Source organism: Python bivittatus, unplaced genomic scaffold, assembly GCF_059951505.1.
Source record: "Python bivittatus isolate LINGU-HERP-01145 unplaced genomic scaffold, Pbiv_v1 ctg000240_np1212, whole genome shotgun sequence".
Classification (NCBI taxonomy): domain Eukaryota; kingdom Metazoa; phylum Chordata; class Lepidosauria; order Squamata; family Pythonidae; genus Python; species Python bivittatus.
In genome coordinates, this window is record NW_028277051.1 from 1,455,537 (window position 1) to 1,472,666 (window position 17,130).

Sequence of the window (17,130 nt, forward strand, 5' to 3'; positions counted from 1 at the left end):
GAGAAACACTGGTTTGGGGTCTAAATCTTGCAACAGCCTCAGCCTATCTTAAAGTTGTTGTTAAAAATTAAAGTTAAAGCTGCTGTTAAAAATTCATGGAATTCTTCCAGGGCAGAAAGAAAAAACCCCGTAAAACACAGATGTATTAAAAAAAAAAAAAAGCTACAGTTCTTTGGAAGAAGGCAGATCAAGTGGCCAGAAGAATCTGCCTTATCCAAGCATCGTCTGCTCTGACGAGCGGGGCTCTCCCGCGTCTACACTAGTTCCTGGGAGATGCCCAGGCCTGAAGTTCAGGGGAGATCCCCAGCTGCCAGTGAGCTGCGGCCCCTCCTTGATTTGGAAGCAGGGCATTTGGGGTGGCCTATTTCTGAAAAACGAAGGACCGATTTAAACTGCAATCTGCCAGAAAGACTTTGGTTCAGAGAACTGCATCTAGCTAGTGCCAAGGACCAGGCAATGGCATTTTGTGACCCCCTGGCCAGATTCTGCCCCTCCTAGCCCATGCCACTCCCCACCCCTCCAAGGCACTTGTCCACTTTCACTGCACACAAATCCTGTTACAGCCTCCATGTCTCCATCCCCTCCAGGCCCTAAGTAACCAAGGGAAGGAAGGAAGGAAGGAAGGAAGGAAGGAAGGAAGGAAGGAAGGAAGGAAGGAAGGAAGGAAGGAAGGAAGGAAGGAAGGAAGGAAGGACGGAAGGAAGGAAGGAAGGAGGGAGGGAGGGAGGGAGGGAGGGAGGGAGGGAGGGAGGGAGGGAGGGAGGGAGGAAGGAAGGAAGGAAGGAAGGAAGGAAGGAAGGAAGGAAGGAAGGAAGGAAGGAAGGAAGGAAGGAAGGAAGGAAGGAAGGAAGGAGAGCGAGCGCACACACAAGGATCCCTTTTTGTATCCATGGGACCCAGAGCCAGGAAGGGCCATAAAACAAAGGGTGTAGAGCAGTGTTTCTCAACCTCAGCAACTTTAAGGTGGGTGGACTTCAACCCATGCCCTGGTCATCTCTGGGTTGGACTAGTGCAACGCGATCTACATGGGGCTACCCTTGAAGAGTACCTGGAAGCTCCAGCTGGTGCAGAATGCGGCGATGTGGACAGTTCTCAATGCCCCTAGGAGGGCACATATAACACCGCTGTTGCGCGAGCTGCATTGGTTGCCAGTTTGTTTCCGGGTCCAATTCAAGGTGTTGGTCATCACCTTTAAAGCCCTTCATGGCACAGGACCAGGTTATCTGAGGAACCGTCTCGCCCCAGTTGTTTCAGCCCGCCCCACTCGGTCCAGCAGAAGGGGCAGGTTGCAGACCCCACCGGTCAGGGAATTCCGATTGGTGGGGTCTAGGCAGAGAGCCTTTTCTGCTGTGGCTCCTGCCCTATGGAACATCTTGCCTCCCGAGGTCCGGTGTGCCCCCTCCCTTGTGGCTTTCAGAAAAGGGGTTAAATCCTGGCTCTGCCAGAAGGCCTGGGGGCCCGCATCTGTGGAGATGGCTGGTGGGGTGATGGGTTTTGGCTCCCCCCCCCCAGCATCTTGAAGGTTTTAGTGCTAAAATATACAGGGGGTTTTAGGACATTTTTAATGTATGTTTGTATTTTAATTATTTATGGATTTTAGCCACAGTTGGAGGGATTGGTGTCTTTGTTCTTTTTTGTTATTGTGAGCCGCCCAGAGTCACCCGTTGGGGGAAGATGGGCGGCATACAAGTTTAATAATAATAATAATAATAATAATAATAATAATAATATAATAATAATAATAATAATGAGTCTGTCTGTCTGTCTGTCTGTCTGTCTGTCTGTCTGTCTGTCTGTCTATCTATCTATCTATCTATCTATCTATCTATCTATCTATCTATCTATCTATCTCCCAGAATTCACCCAGCCAGCATGGGGGAATTCTGGGAGTTGAAGTCCACCCATCTTAAAGTTGCTGAGGTTGAGAAACACTAGCTTAGACCCACGGCTTCCTTCTTTGATCTGTGCAAAGGGTATAACTATCCCAAATACGTTGGCAATGTAAACCCCTAAAGGTTTGGCTTTCTTGCTAAAGATGCTGGACCCAAGACCCCGTTAGGCTCTGGGAGAGAAGATGGGATGATATCTGGTTATCTGAGAGTTGAACGACGATAAACATTACATTAGGAAGGATTGAATAGCATGTTAAAGGGCTGTCCTCATCCTGGATTAATTTTCCATGGATCCCTTTATGTTCTATTTTCATTCACTTGAATCCCTAATTATGCATTCATTTCCTTTTTTGATTGTCTTATCACTGCGATATCATTTTTCCCTCTTTTATTTGTATTTTGGTGGTTATATTTCACCCCAAAATACTTTTTTTATTAAAAACAAGAGGGAAGGAAAGCTATGAACGGGAACTCCTGCCAAAACCATCTCCAACGGGTAGCTTAGAGAGGTTGAGGGTGGCCTATTAAACAATTCCTTTACAAGCCACCACGTAATACTTTGATATTATTTTTGCTTGTTTTAATTTGCAACCGTGCTGTATTTAAAGACCATTGTTGCCTCCGGGAATGATTTAAGATAAGTACCGCGCCTCTGGAACCTCAGTAAAACCTACGTCTCCAAGGGACGTTTGACGAAGCCCTTCAAAAACTCCACGTGGGACCGAAAACTGCTCAGTGAATGGCTTAACTAAAACGGAGGCGCACAGACAGCATTTTGAATCTACGCCACGTCCTTCTGCCTCGGCTTCTGGCAGCCTGCGCTTCTACCGCTGCAGGCAGAACGAACGAGAATGGATTCTGCTATCGACTGTATTCAAATTGCAATTAAATTTATGGGCAAAGATAGCCGTGTTGATTCTTCAGGTCTTAATTAATCATCAGCGACATCGACCAGGCAGCTGAATCTCCTCCCTCCCCTGCCGGGCCATTGATCCGGGCTGCCGCGCATAACAACGTCGAACTTGCTCCATGCCACAAACAACTTGGCTTTGAAATAACAAACACAAATTCCGCTGTGTGCTCTTCAAAAGGACAGTGGCAGGAGTGTGCTCACTTGAGGATCCTTTCTGAGAACAAGAGGCAGAGGGGAGTAAGTATTTACAACAGTGTTTCTCAACCTTGGCAGCTTTCAGATGGGTGGACTCCAACTCCCAGAATTCCCCAGCCAGCCACGTCTTAAAGCTGCCAAGGTTGAGAAACACTGATTTAAACCATCACCGGTTTGGGCGGAAAAGAAGCAGAGTGACAAAGTCAGCATCAGATTCACTGTGGGTGCGTGCGCACATAGCTTAACCTTCCACCAACGTTTCTGAGGCTGCCGAAAAGCCTTCCGACACCCGCGGAAAACTTAATTGCTTATTTCTGTGCACTCTCGACTTCATCCTCAATGCCATCATGGTGCCTGAAACAAACTGTTCGGTCCGTGAAACCACCCCGTGGGACATCCCAAGACGACGCAACAATGGGGGGGTGGGGGGGGTAGCGCCAAAGCAGCCCCCACCAGCAGGAACTCTGCTAACCAGAGTGGAAAGGATTTCTTAGGAAGAAGGGCCACCATATAGGAAAGGCTGCCTGAACATTAAAGGTGGAAAGCATTCAACAGAGCACTGGATGGGGGCCTCTTGAGGCCATCTGGTCCAACCCCAGTTCAATGCAGAAATCCAGATGAACCCACCCCAGGCCTCCACTCATTATTTGACTGGATGCTGCCTGAATTCAAACAACTCTGGGTGGCTCATAATACACCAGACATCCTAAAAACAATATAAAAGAAGCAACGAACACAACCGCACTAGAACAGAAGAGAGCGAAGGAAAAGAACAAGATGGCAAACCTAGCAGATACCCCCAGAACATCCCCCCATCTCAGATCCAGAGAAGGGGGCTCCAGCTCACCCAGCTCAAGGCCTTTGAGGCTCTCTGGAACACCATCAGGGCGGGAGCCACGTGGATCTCGAGGGGAACCTGATTTCAGAGGGCCAGCGACAGAAAAGGGCCGCTTCCTGGTTGCTTAATCAAAGGGACCCGGAGCACATCAACCCTGTCAGCTCGAATTCGCTGGGTACGCGCCATGGGAGAGAGGTGTTCTCTCAAACAACTGGGCCTTGTCCCAGGTAGGGCTTTACATATCATAACCAGCATGTGAATCGCATCCCGAGTCAAACTGGCCACCGGTGCAGCTCACGGAGCAGAGGTGTCGTATGGGCATGGCAAGGCATGCCTATCCCTGCCCGCACCACCGCATCCTGGACGAGTTGAAGCTTCCGAGTGGCCTTCAAGGGCAGCCCCATGTAGAGGGCATTGCAATAGTTGAGCCATGAGGTGACCAGGGCATGAGTCTGAGGGTCCCCCCAGTTTGGAAAGGGTGCAACTGGTGCCCCAGATGAAGCTGTGCAAAGGCCCTCCTGGCCACAGCTGCCACCTGCTCATCAAGCAGGAGCTGAGTCCACGAAGACCCCTAGGTCGCACGCCACTCTTGAGGTGCCACCCCATCCAAGGTCAAAGATAGAAGATCCCTGGAACCAGGGCCCCCAGGATTCAGTTGAAGATGGCCCATCCAGGGCCATCCAGCCTCCAGGCCCCGTGACAGGATCTCAACAGCCTCCTGAACACATCCAGTGAAAGGGAGTGGACTATCTTGCTGGATATTTGGTTCTACTTTCCAACTCTTTTCATTCTCTAGTTTTTTTTAGTGTGCAAGTGGAACCTGCCTTTGTGTTAAGTTAAACCCATTCTTCTGCCTCCTGAATTTGGAACGAGAGAGAACGGATCCTGGCTTTCTTCTGTGTGATGTCTCCCCTCCTGCCTCAGAATCGTCTTTTTTCTGAACATAAATACACGCAGCTCTTTCCATCATTCTCCTGCGGCCTTAGTTTCCAGTCCCTGATTCTCCTCCCTGCTCTTCTCTGGATCTGTTCCAATTTTTGCTTGAAATGTGGAGCCCAAAAGCAGGTACTCAAGGTGGGTTTTTTTAACCTCACCATCACTCACTCAGGATGCAAACACCCCCTGACTGAGGTGAACAAATCACCATTCCAATATGGCAGGTTCTCTTGTCTGGCAACAACATGGGAGCTAAGTCTGTTCCTTGTCCCAGACACACAGATGCTCGCTCTCCCTCCCTCTCTTGACAGCTCCCAAGGAGTGGAGGGGAAAGGGACCTACCTTGGCGGTACATCCGAAGGGCATCAAGGAGGCGGGAGCCCCGGATCTGGGCCCTCAACAGGGGCACCTCCAGCTGCATCAGGCCGGCCTCACAGTGCTCCCCGTGCAGGTCCAGCTCGCTGGTGCTCACCCGGCGCGCGTACGGCCCCTTGGAGTCCCCTCTCCAGCCGTTTGCCTTGGGCAAGAAGCAGTGCACGAAATGGAGCTTGGACTTCTTGAGGGTGTCGATCAGGGCATCCTGAGTGGCGGGAGAAGACCACGGTCAAGAGAGGGCAGGGTGGCAGGAGGCCTTGATCGGCTTGTGGCTCAGTGGGGGATGCTGCTGGGGCCCACAGAACCACTGATCGGCAGCCTATCCAAGAGCGCCCCCATCACCAACAAACAGGCCATCTCCTGCCCCCAAATGGGCAGAAACCAGTAGGATCCTAAGGAGAGATGGCCAGTGAGGTTGCTCACAATGAGCTCTTCCCTTCACTATCCATACAGGTAATACTCGCTTAACAGCCATTTGTTTAGTGACTGTTCAAAATTACAACGGTGCTAAAAAAACTTACAATTTATGACTGGTGCCCAAAGTTACAACCATCCCAGCACCCCTGCGATCATATGATCACAATTCAGGCACTTAGAAATCAGCTCACACTTACAACAATTGCAATGTCCCAGGGTCACATGATCACCATTTGCGACCTTCCAGCTAGCTTCTGGCAAGCAAAATCAATGGGGAACCGCGTAATTTGCTTAACGACCATGGTGATTCACAAAAAAGGTTGTAAAATCGGATCCAATTTGCTTAACCACCCTGCTTAACAACCAATTTTCCGGTCCCTGTTGTGGTTGTTAAGCAAGGACTACCTCTAGTCAGATCTGGGCAGGATTTTAAAACCCAACCAGCAGCATCCACTACCCAGTAAAGCAAGAAGGGGACTGGCCCCTTTGACATCACTGCTGATGAAGACAACTGCAAAGTGTCTTCTGGAGGCCGACGCAGCCCTGGGCCATCAAAAGGAGCCATTCCTCTGAACACGCATGATGCCGCCTTCCTCTTGGCCCTGAACCAGCCAGAGGCTCACCACTTGCAGCTTGATCTGGATGCACATAGACTTCTTCTTCACAGCGGCGACCCCAGTGGTGAAGGTCTTGCGCATGCTGGTGGCCCTGCGCAGGGCCAACTGGGAGCCTCCCTCCAGGCCAGCGATGGACCCGGACAGCACTGTGGTGGCCCCGGCTCGGCCTGCGAAGAGGCTGCTGATCATCTTCCTGAGACGGGAAGGGGAAAGGAGAGAAAGAGAGGGTCAGTGCCTTTCTCACCAAGGATGCCCAGAGAAGAGCATGACACGAAGGCCGGGGGGTTTTGGAGAAAGGGCCTCTTGCCTGCACGGAGCAGACGCCGGTCAGCAGGGGGAGAGTAGGTTCACTGGGAGGAAAACCAGACACTGCCCTGAGGCCCAACAGCCACCCCCCCTACAGTTTTAGGGGGGTTCCCAGCCCCACCCACCTAGGCCTGAGAAGGCCATCTGCCTTACTTCTGGGACTCTTGCAGGAGAACCGAGGCATTCTGAGAGGCGGGGTTTTGCCGGACGTAGCTCAGCCAGCCGGTGGTATCGTACTCCACCCAGTTGGTGCCGTAACTGTGGCCCAGGAAGAAGTGCCGTGGTTTGTTGCTCCGGAGAAGCGGGTTGGAGCCTGCCAAAGCGAGAGAGAGGGGGTCTCATGGCTCTGGCCCCCTCTCAGACAACCTCCCTCGGTGCCTCCACCAGCCACCTTTGCCGAGAGATGGGTCCCAGGGAGCCCCGGTCGCTGCGCAGCACTAAATGCCGATCTTTATGCAGGAAGAAGCCCCTTAATTAGGAAGAATCTTTATTTCTCTCCAAGTGTCACTGTTCAAGGATTAAAAAGTGGCCCGCTGTGAAAAGTCTTGGTGAGCTCCTGGGCCAGAGCCCGCCTTAACCTCTAGATCTCACTCGTGTACCAAACGCTCCCTATGGTTACAGACTCAGCCATCCGTTCAGCACCTCGCCGGATTTCCCAGGTTGGAAGGGAAGCAAGGAGAGCCTTTTCTCCACGAAGGAACCCAGGCCTGCCCATCCCTGTTGGGGCAAGTGCCAGACGAACAGCTCAAGTCAAGCACAGCATCTTCGTGGGGTGGAAGAAGTAGTTTCCCCCAAGCTTAATTTGGGGTGGAGAAGATTTGTATCAGGAATATGCCAAGTGGACGCAAAGTCCTCAACTATGATGTCAACGTCAATGTTCCCCAATCTTGTCTTAAGGCAATAACTCCCAGAATTCCTTGTGAGCATGACCTTGAAGTTCCGGGAGTTGCACCCCAATACATCTGGAGGGGCAAGGTGGGGGGGGAGACCTCTCCCACCTTTGGAAGGCAATTTATCCTTCCAACCATCAGCAGTTCCCTCAGAAAGAGAGGTCTCCCTACCTCCTAATTTGAGATACAGAGCCTGGATCCCTACACAAATAGTGAAGTTGCTTCTTAATTCCTGACCCTCAGAAAGTGTCAAGGAATTTAGAGTTGACCTTGGGGTACAAGAGTGCTGTTACGGAAGGAAGGAAGGAAGGAAGAAAGGAAGGAAGGAAGGAAGGAAGGAAGGAAGGAAGGAAGGAAGGAAGGAAGGAAGGAAGGAAGGAAGGAAGGAAGGAAGGAAGGAAGGAAGGAAGGAAGAGCCGTTCAGGGGGGACCTGGAGAAGTGATTACACCGTCTGGAGACAGAAGGAGGCGTAGGAAAGGTACTCAAAAGAACCCCACCTTGATTCTGCTGGGTGTAAGATGGAGTAGAGCAATGTTGTCCAAACTTGGCCACTTTAAGATGAGTGGACTTCAACTCCCAGAATTCATGGCTGGCTGGGGAATTCTGGGAGTTGAAGTCCACTCATCTTAAAGTGGCCAAGTTTGGACAACACTGGAGTAGAGAGACAGGCTTTCCCGATTCAGTTAACAGACTCTACAACAATGAAGTCGCATTCCTAGAATCTCTGCGGGATCTGTTTCTTGACCTGGCCTACCTTGAAGGGCTGACAGAGGGAACCACCCTAAAATGTATTTATTTATTTATATTTTATTTATTTCTATATCAAATTTGTCACTGCCCGTCTCATTAAAAGTGACTCTGGGCAGTTTGCAGAGGAGATAAAATGAATTAAAATACAATATAAAAACAGTCTTCAATAAATAATAAATACATTTCAAGAAATGATGGCATTGCCAAATAGCTCAGGGAGTGTCATCAGGATGCCAGCCACCCCGAGGACTGGGGGTTGATGAGAACTCTTATCACCCCATGCAAGCTGGAAAATTGTCAAAACAGCGGTAAGATCCAGCCTGGGCTACTCTGTAAACGGGGCTGCTCCTTGACCGTTATTCAGAATTTCAGGTGATTCGGAAAAAGGGCAGCCAAATCACTGATCAAAACTGGATTGGATTGGACCTATTTGCTTATCTCAAGCCTTCCTACTCTGGTAATATTTTCAAGACAGCTAACAAAATTAAAATTAATCATACTAAAATCATTTAACACTTGCAAGCCTGCTGAAAGATTTTCGAAAAACAGAAGAGCAGAAGCCAAACGCAAATCCCAAGGGAGTGAGTGGTGGAGTTGTGGAGTAAAGCAGTGCCAGATCCTTCCCCATGCCAGGAAAAATGGGCCCCTGACAGTAGGGGAGTTTTCCGGCAGACTGTAATATCTAGACAGGTTCACATCCCTTAAGTTGTCTGTTCCTAACCCTTCAAAAGTCAGTACCGAGACATTAGTTGTGCCTGGTAAGCAACCGCTGTGACTCTTTTAGCGCAGGCATCATGTGAGTCCCGCGCTGGCATCAGTTTGCAGCCCAGGGGCCACATTTTGCATCCACTGCAATCCTCAAAGGGCACTGAGATGGTCAGGTGGGTTGCAATCTGGCCAAAGCCGATAAGGAAGCATCACGAAGCAACACTGTGCAGAAACGCCTGAGGATCCAGTAAGAGCTGAACACCAAGGACTCCAGGACTGTGCACCCACAGGCCCATCCCAAACAGGCTAAATCCCAATGCCCAAGTTCCTGTCTACCAGCAGCACTTCCATCTGGCCTGGATTTAATTTCAGCTTGTTCTCCTTCACCTAGCCTGTTATCAACCTCAAGCAGCATTCACAGGTACCAACTGCTTCCACAGAACTGGATGATTAACACCACCCTAAAACTCTGGGTCAACCCCCCCAACAATTCCATGAGCAGCAGGGGGAGGGGGCAAGGTGGAACCATGTGGGGAGCAGAGGTCAACAACTTAGATGTTGACCAGTTGCCCCCAGCATCACCCTTGGACAAGGCTTGACCAGCAGGACAGAGACCACTGTCACAAGGCCCAAAAAGATGTCATGTCGATGGTATAGAGAGCCGTTGAGAGGCCCAGGAGAATGAGCAAGACTCCACAGCCTCAGTAGCATCCCAGATAATCATAGAAGCTCAGGGCATACAAAATACCATCTCGTCGAACAAATAAATATCCTTCCTTCCTTCCTTCCTTCCTTCCTTCCTTCCTTCCTTCCTTCCTTCCTTCCTTCCTTCCTTCCTTCCTTCCTTCCTTCCTTCCTTCCTTCCTTCCTTCCTTCCTTCCTTCCTTCCTTCCTTCCTTCCTTCCTTCCTTCCTTCCTTCCTTCCTTCCTTCCTTCCTTTCTTTCTTTCTTTCTTTTCAGGCACCATCTAAGTTGCTGTTTGGTTCCCCGATGAAGCTTGGGAAATGACCAGCTGCATCCATATTATACTGTGTGCCTTGTTAAGGTCTTCTCTGGAGGTGCTGCGCGAAGTTCCTTTTCGAGTTTAGGTACGGTATGGCCAACAGTCTTCTCAAGGGACCTGAACTTTAAGATGCCGTCTCAAGGTGCTGCCTGTTCCAACTTTCTAGTACGCAGTATTTTATTACTCTTCATTTTTGGTCCCTCTCTCCCTCTCTCAATCTCTGTTTGCTTTTACTTGTATTGTTCTAAAACATTCTGCAGGCCACTTTTTCAATGATTTCAAAAGAAATACAAACAGCACAGTGAAAGAGACACAAACAGAGAAAAGGAAGCGATGGCCTGTTTCCAGAAAATTAGCAAGGGGTCCTCTGGGTGAAGAGTTCCACAGGAAGGACCTTTTCTTAGAGGAGCATCTTCACTGGGAGCATCTACTTGAGCCAAATGCTCAATGCCAAAGGGAGCTCCTGTTTCTGAGACAATCAAGCCCAGTCACTGAGGGCTCTGAAGGCATGAGCCAGCCAGGTCTTTTTAGAGCTTTTAAGAAATGGGGGCATCTACTTTGAATTGACTGGCTCCACTTGGAACCGGCAGCTTCTACTAAGAACATTGGAGTAGAGATGTTAAACCAAAGAGAACCAGCTGGACCAAGGGCGACCCCAGGATCCCAACCCAACGTCCCTCCTTGCCGCTTTTACCTTTCTTGTCTCCATCCTGTGGGCCGTAGTAGGTGAAGAGACGCTCCAGAAGACTCTCCTCATTGCCCCCAGGCTGAAGGGACTCCTCCTCCAAGAGCCACAACAGGCCACGGGCTTCATCGGTTCGGGCAAGCGTGCGAACCTGCAGGGAGGCGCCCCACACATTACAAAGCTACCGGAGTCGGTGATTCCAGTGAGAGGCTGGGATCTGGGGGGCAGGGGGAGGGGGGCAATAAGCGCAGGGCGGGCATCTTGTCCAGGGGGCCGTGAATAGTTGGCTGCCCCTCCCTGCCTGCCTGGCAAGGCCCAGCCCTGAAGCTGTGCAACGGAGGAAGCGAGCAACAAGCCACGGCAGGAACAGCTTTGTTTGGTTCCAGCTCTGAAACAATACCTTCCCCACAAAGAATCAATACTTAATACCAGGTCTGGAGAAACACACGTCGTCTGGTAAAATGGTCCAGCACGAGGCATTTACTCTGCAGAAATTCAATCTGGAGGCTTAAGCATCGAAATTACTCCCTGCAACTCAGCGGGGAGCAATCGGAGGAGCAGCTGCTCTGAACACACACACACACACACACACACACAGATGTGTGCCTCAATCCTTTCTGCTGCTTCTGGCTTTTGAGCAGAGTTTGGCAGTGAAAGCCGGGGGGGGGGCGGGGGAGGCGGCTATTCTCAAAGAGCCTTCTTCTGCTCACGGCTGACCCATGGGAGCAAGCAAGCAGTTCGCCACTCCCTGCAAATAGGGCAGATCCCTATGAGCAAGGACACGCATACAAGACCCTAGGGCAGTGTCCTTCAACCTCAGCAGCTTTAAGATGGGTGGGTTTCAACTCCCAGAATTCCCCAGCCAGCATGGCTGGCTGGGGAATTCTGGGAGTTGAAGCCCACCCATCTTAAAGTTGCCGGGGTTGAGAAACTCTTGGCCGGCTGACCCACGCCTTGTGTGCCAAGAGCCTTGGAGGCCAGCCTCCTCTTGGGCTTCCAGTCAGCCTCCTCCACTGCCTTTAGCCTCCTTAGGCCGGGGCCAAAGTCTTCCAGAAGCCAACACTGGGCAAGTCACTCTCTCGTAAGATCACAGAATTGCAAAGTTAGAAAGAACCACAAGGATCACCAAGTCCAACCTTCTGCCATGGGCAGGCAAATCCATCAAACTATCCTTGAGAGGTGGCTGTCCAGCCTCTTGAAATCCTCCAGAAATGGAAAACCCACCATCTCCATAGGAAAAATGAACCACAGTTATACAGACCTTGCCCTCAGGAAGTTCTTCCTTGAGTGAAAGCTAGGTAGCATCTTAGTAGAAATCCAGGTAACTGCCCCAGACAGGACTATCTCCTCCTAACCTTTTCCATGGACTTTCTCCAGAGAAGAAGACATACAGGAACCAAACTATAACGTGTGCATTTAGAAAAAGTCCAAAACACAAAATGCTGCTAGAAACTAGTCAAGAGAGCAAGTAGCAGTATCTTCAAAGGCCTCCCCTCCCTTGATTGTCTCCAAAAAGAGAAAGGATGGGAGAAAGTACAGCAAAATACAGAGCGGTTCCCAGTGGGTGACCAGGGTATTCCGATCCTGGGAGAACACTGTCGTGGAGGCAAGATGATTGCACACACAACCTCACCCACATCGTCTGAATGCTTCTAATTCAAGGGTGCACTTCTGCAATCACAATGCATAAGGGTGGTGTTTGGGGCTTGACCTGAACCTCACTCTTCTGAGAATTGTGGTCTTCAACCAAAGCAGCTGAGGAGAAACACAGGCTTCAGGACTTCATGAGAAGTTAGCATCTCCTAATCCCCAGGAGTCAAAATCTCAGTTCTTTTCTGCTGTGGAATGACCTCCCCACCCCACCCCAAGATTCCCTTGGCCCCGGCTCTGTGAGTCTCCAAGAAGGTTGTGAAGACCTTCAGGGGTTGGTCTAGGATGTCAGAGGAGCCTGTCTTGGGAGGTGGGCTATATGTTGGAATGTCCCAACTGTGCGTTGGCCATCTTTGTTGGTTTTACTCTTGTTTTTGTGGTTGCTGGGAATATTGTAATCTTCTGTTTATGGCGACACCCTAGCTGGAGTCGCATTTCTATCAGTTGGGTGTCTCTATAAATCCTTAATCTTTCTGGAGGCATTCTCTGCTAGGAAAGGGGCAGATAGAACAAAGACCCATGAACCAGAGTTGTTAACCTCTGCACGTTCCTTCGCAGGGGCAGGATCAATCTGACACTGCCTTCTTGCATCGTTAATTCTGGGATCTGTGGTCCTAATACATTAGGGGGCAGCAGGTTTGCTCTAGTGGTTAAGGAGCTGAACTAGGGGCAGAGAGGCCTGAGTTCTAATCCTGCCTTGGGCACAGAAGCCAGAGGGGCGACTTTGGGCCACTCCTTCTCCCTCAGGCACTTCCACAAACGTCGCCTAAAGAACTGCCGTGACTTGCTACTAGGAACCAAAACTGATCTGAAGGCACAAAAAGAAGAAAAGGGGGGGGGAGGGAGGAGCTCTCCCAGTCAGACCCATAGCAACATCACCTTGCTGCAATCCGCTTCACGTGCCCACGCCTACGACTACTCAGTTTTTAAAACGTCGTTCTGATGTTTTTGACATGTCAGCTGGATGTGCAGATTATCAAATTTGTTTTAAGGATTTTTTAAAAAATCAAACTGCTTTGAAAGGGGGCAAGGACAAGCCTGCGGTAGAGACAAGCTCCGGGGAGGGGGAGCCAGGGATGGCAGGAGGAAGATGTTCCTAGCGGCAGCTCTCGGCGCCTGCGTGTGGAAAGGCCCCTTCCCTTGCAAATCATCTCCACTGGGAGGATCGGGGGGTGGGGTGGGGGGCGGGCAGGGGGTCCTCTCTGGCTCCTAATGCAGGGCATCTGACATTCATCAGTGCTGGCCCCGCGCCAATCCGACAGGAGGATGACAAGCAGCAGCAGCAGCAACAGCAGCAGACACGTTCAAGCCTCAGCGCCTCTCCATTACTTCACTGGCCTAAACCCTAATGGAAAGGAAAACGATGGGCTGTCAGGATGACAGTCACACAGAAACAGCCGCCCGGTCAGGCCTTCCCATCGTCCAGAAGAAGCTCCTCCTTCCAAGGGACCCCAAACCACGGCCCACCAGGGGTATTTGGAAGAGCACACGGAGGCCACATTGCAGGGCGCCTGAACAAAGCCAATCTCCCTAAAGGGTTTCACTAAGCAAGAACGTGTACATCTTAGGACGCACGAACACATTTCAATCTATTGTTGGCTGTCTAAACATCAGGGATTCAGAAAGCGGGAGAACCCTCAGCCACATCATTCATGTGATGTGTGGAAAAATGTGAGCGAGGATAAATTGGCAAGAGAGATGGACCACCAGCTTCCAAAAATGGTTCCAAAGCTGCCATTGTCAGGAAGAAACCAAATAAGGTCAAGAGGACTCATGAGAAAAATGCAGGAGACTCTGGGGGCAGGTGGGAGAAGCATTTTTTTTCCACAGCGGCATCAATGGTTGCCCAACTGTTCACTGGCCATGGTTTCTCCAACATCCGCAGCGCCTGCCTTCCATCTCAGGAGACTCATGGGATGAGATAATTCTCCAGATGTTAAGGCTTCGACTCTTTCTACTCCTCCTGATCATTAGGAAAAAACCAGCTGTAAGTATCCCTAAACCTGAAAAGAAAAATATGACCATTTGCTGGGCCTACACCCATGCACAAGGGTGCTCTTTTGCTCTACAAAGAGCAACAGTTGCAGTTGTGAGGAACTGGGGAGGTCACATCTGGAGCACTGGGCACGAGACTGGGCACCCCATTTCCAGAAGGACAGAGAGAGGTTGAAGAGGGTTCAAAGGAGGGCAAGAAAGATGACGCAGAGGGGAGACGTGACCGCCGTGCTCAGGGCCATAAGAGGGAGCCCCAGAGAAGTTGGTCAGCAGCTCCAGGACCGAGGACCAGAAACAACTGGCAGACGCCGAGCTACCGAGATTTCATTTAAACATACGGAAAAGCTTCCTAGTGATGGGATCTGCCCAATAACGGAAGAGTCTCTCTGTGGAGGAGGTGGGCTCCCCACCCCTGGAGATTTTGAGGAAGAGGCTGGAGAACTTCCTCTCCAGGATGCGTTAACTGGTCTTCCTGCATGTGGCAGGACCAGATGTGCAGGGTTGGACTAGATGATCCTTGCCAGTCCCTTCCAATTCCACATTTTCATGACTCCTCACAGCCCCAGCAGTGCTGCTGCTTTCCCCAAAGGCTTTCCTTCCAGCCTCGAAGAAGGGGAGAACAGGGGAAGGCTTCTGCATCCTTCCCTCAGGGCCTGGGCACCATCTTCCTCTTCACCGCTCATGTACTTGTTTCGCAGGCCAGCCCCACCACCCTCGTCAGCCAGGCCTGCCACAGGAGACCGAGGTGGGTCCTCCTCCGTTCAGAGTGTGAATGGCAGGGGGATGGCTCGCGATGGCCATGGAGCTGCTGCTCTTACTTCTCCTGCTCCCCCTCACACACACACACACACACCACACCTACACGCCCCCACTCTTGAGGCAGATTTGCATGGACAGCCACCCCCCAACCTGGAGCCAGAGCCCTCTCCTCTTTAGGGGCGGCTGATTGGGAGAGCGAATGCACTGCCAATAGAGGCGAATACGTGTAGCTCAGGGTTGAACTGTGGAGTCCCTGGAGTTCTCTGAGCTTGGCTGTTTTCTTGCAAACGTTTCATTACCCGGCCAGGTAACATCTTCAGTGCACGGAAGATGTTACCTAGCCGGGGAACGAAACGTTTGCAAGAAAACAGCCAAGCACAGAGAACTCCAGGGACTCCACAGTGAATGTTCTGCCCAGATGGCCCTCCCAGCAAAGAAGTCACTCCTCCAGCTCCAGCGCGGGCATCTGCAAATCCACCCCACCCTTTCTCCCTTCCTGCCACCTTCCCTCTCGCCACGTACTTTGGCGGCCGCCTCTCCCTCTGCCTCCTTACGCACAGCGGTGGGACCGGAATAGAGGAAATTAGCGTTAGATGCCTGCTGAGAAGGGCACCAGGAGGTTCCTGGGAAATCCACTCAGCAAGCGGGCAACTCAGCCACCAGGTACATGCCTGAGTTCCAAACCAAAAGCAACCAAAGTCCATGAGGCCCCCTTCACAACAGCAGCAGGCTTGCCGTCTCTCACTCAGACACCCCAATAAACCCAGATCGTGATGCATGGCGCAAGATGCAAGGATCAAAGAGGCAGGGCACGTCGGAACCCCAGAGGCGGGAGGCAAGCAGGGGGGAACGCTCTTGCTCCAATCCTGCTCCAGATTTCGCAGCGACATCTGGCTAGTTGCTTTGGTCACCCGAACTCAAGACTGGATCCAATGCCACAGTGACCTTGCAAGCCATGCTTGTGTTTTTTCGCCACAGGCAGCAAGGGATCGTGTAGAAACAAGCAACCAACCACCAACCCACAAATAAATCAAGAGGGGCTGGCCTTGAGATAAAACTTCCCAGCAGCCTTACAAAGCTCCCCATTTCTTTTGCTCCAGGTCTTTGAGCTAGGAGTCACACCTGCAAAAAATGGCTCCAAACCCCTTTGTTCTCCAGAGACAGGAGTAAAAATGGCTTCTCGCTTCAGTTCAAGAGCCTTTTGGCTCTGCTTCGAGACAGAGAGAGGCTTAAAGCCAGCCTCTTGATCTCCCACCTCCACCACGGTATACCCCGACCCCCCCAGCCTCGGTCTCACAACCCGCCCCCTCCCAGCCAAGCAGCCGCGCATTGGCAGGGCAGGAAAGGGAGCAAAGGGGTGGAAGAGGACAGAGACGGGGGACTGATGGCCTCGAAAAGCCCTTGCATGCCGCTTACCAGAGCCTGCTGGGACGCTTGGTCTACTGTGGCTACACAGCCTGAGGTACTGGGCTCTAAGGCATCTAAGGAAAGGTCTATGTTTTCCTAGAGAGGATGGACAGAGGAGGCGTGATTAGTGGCCATGTGGCTACAGGTTACAGTTAAAGGCACCCAGAGAAAGGGTGGGCAGAGAGACCATGGTCAGTGCATTAGTCAGAAGAGAATCTACAATCAACACACAGCAGGGGTTTCCTTGGACAGCCCCCACCCGGGGGGAAAAAATCTGGCGGAAGACAATGTCCTGCTGTGAGAAGAGCTGGGGAGCAGGAGAACGGATCTACCGCTGACTGGCGCCCCGTGCGCCATGCGCCGGTGGACAAAATGCTTGCGCCAATGTTCCGCTCCCTCCCTCCCGCCCTCCCTTCCCTCCCACTCTTCTAAAGGCCTCCCTGAAAAGCATTTAAAAATCGAAATGAAGAAATCCAGAGTGACCAGAAAAAGCAGATCACAGGAGTGGATTAACGACTTGGCACGGCTTCTGTAAACTCGGAACGTTCCGGGATCCGGGGGAAGGACGGGCCAAACAGACGGGTCTCTGAGCCTTCCCCAGCCCGGCCTCCTGCGGGCAATTTGGATTACATCTTTCATCATCCACAACCAGCCTGGGCTCTGCATGCTGGGGCCACTGGGGGCACCATACTGGAGAGGGCCAGGATGAGAGTAGGACCCCCCACTGGCACCACCTCCCACATCTGAGCACTGGGGAGGCCGGGGAGGCAGCAGGGGCTGGGGAGGCACAACC

The 17,130-nt window shown here is 51.5% G+C and overlaps 1 protein-coding gene across 11 annotated transcripts in view; it reads right to left on the reverse strand.

The window, feature by feature from the left end:
- MYO18A (myosin XVIIIA) overlaps positions 1-17,130 on the reverse strand; it is a 122,576-nt gene that overhangs the window by 42,065 nt on the left and 63,381 nt on the right. For all 11 annotated transcript variants that reach the window (XM_088138706.1, XM_088138705.1, XM_088138698.1 and 8 more), the window contains 5 exons: positions 16,347-16,433; positions 10,536-10,677; positions 6,643-6,802; positions 6,190-6,376; positions 5,117-5,354 (listed from right to left, as the gene is read on the reverse strand). In XM_088138706.1, coding sequence (XP_087994832.1) covers positions 5,117-5,354; positions 6,190-6,376; positions 6,643-6,802; positions 10,536-10,677; positions 16,347-16,433 — 814 coding nt within the window. The remainder of the gene's footprint in view (positions 1-5,116; positions 5,355-6,189; positions 6,377-6,642; positions 6,803-10,535; positions 10,678-16,346; positions 16,434-17,130) is intronic.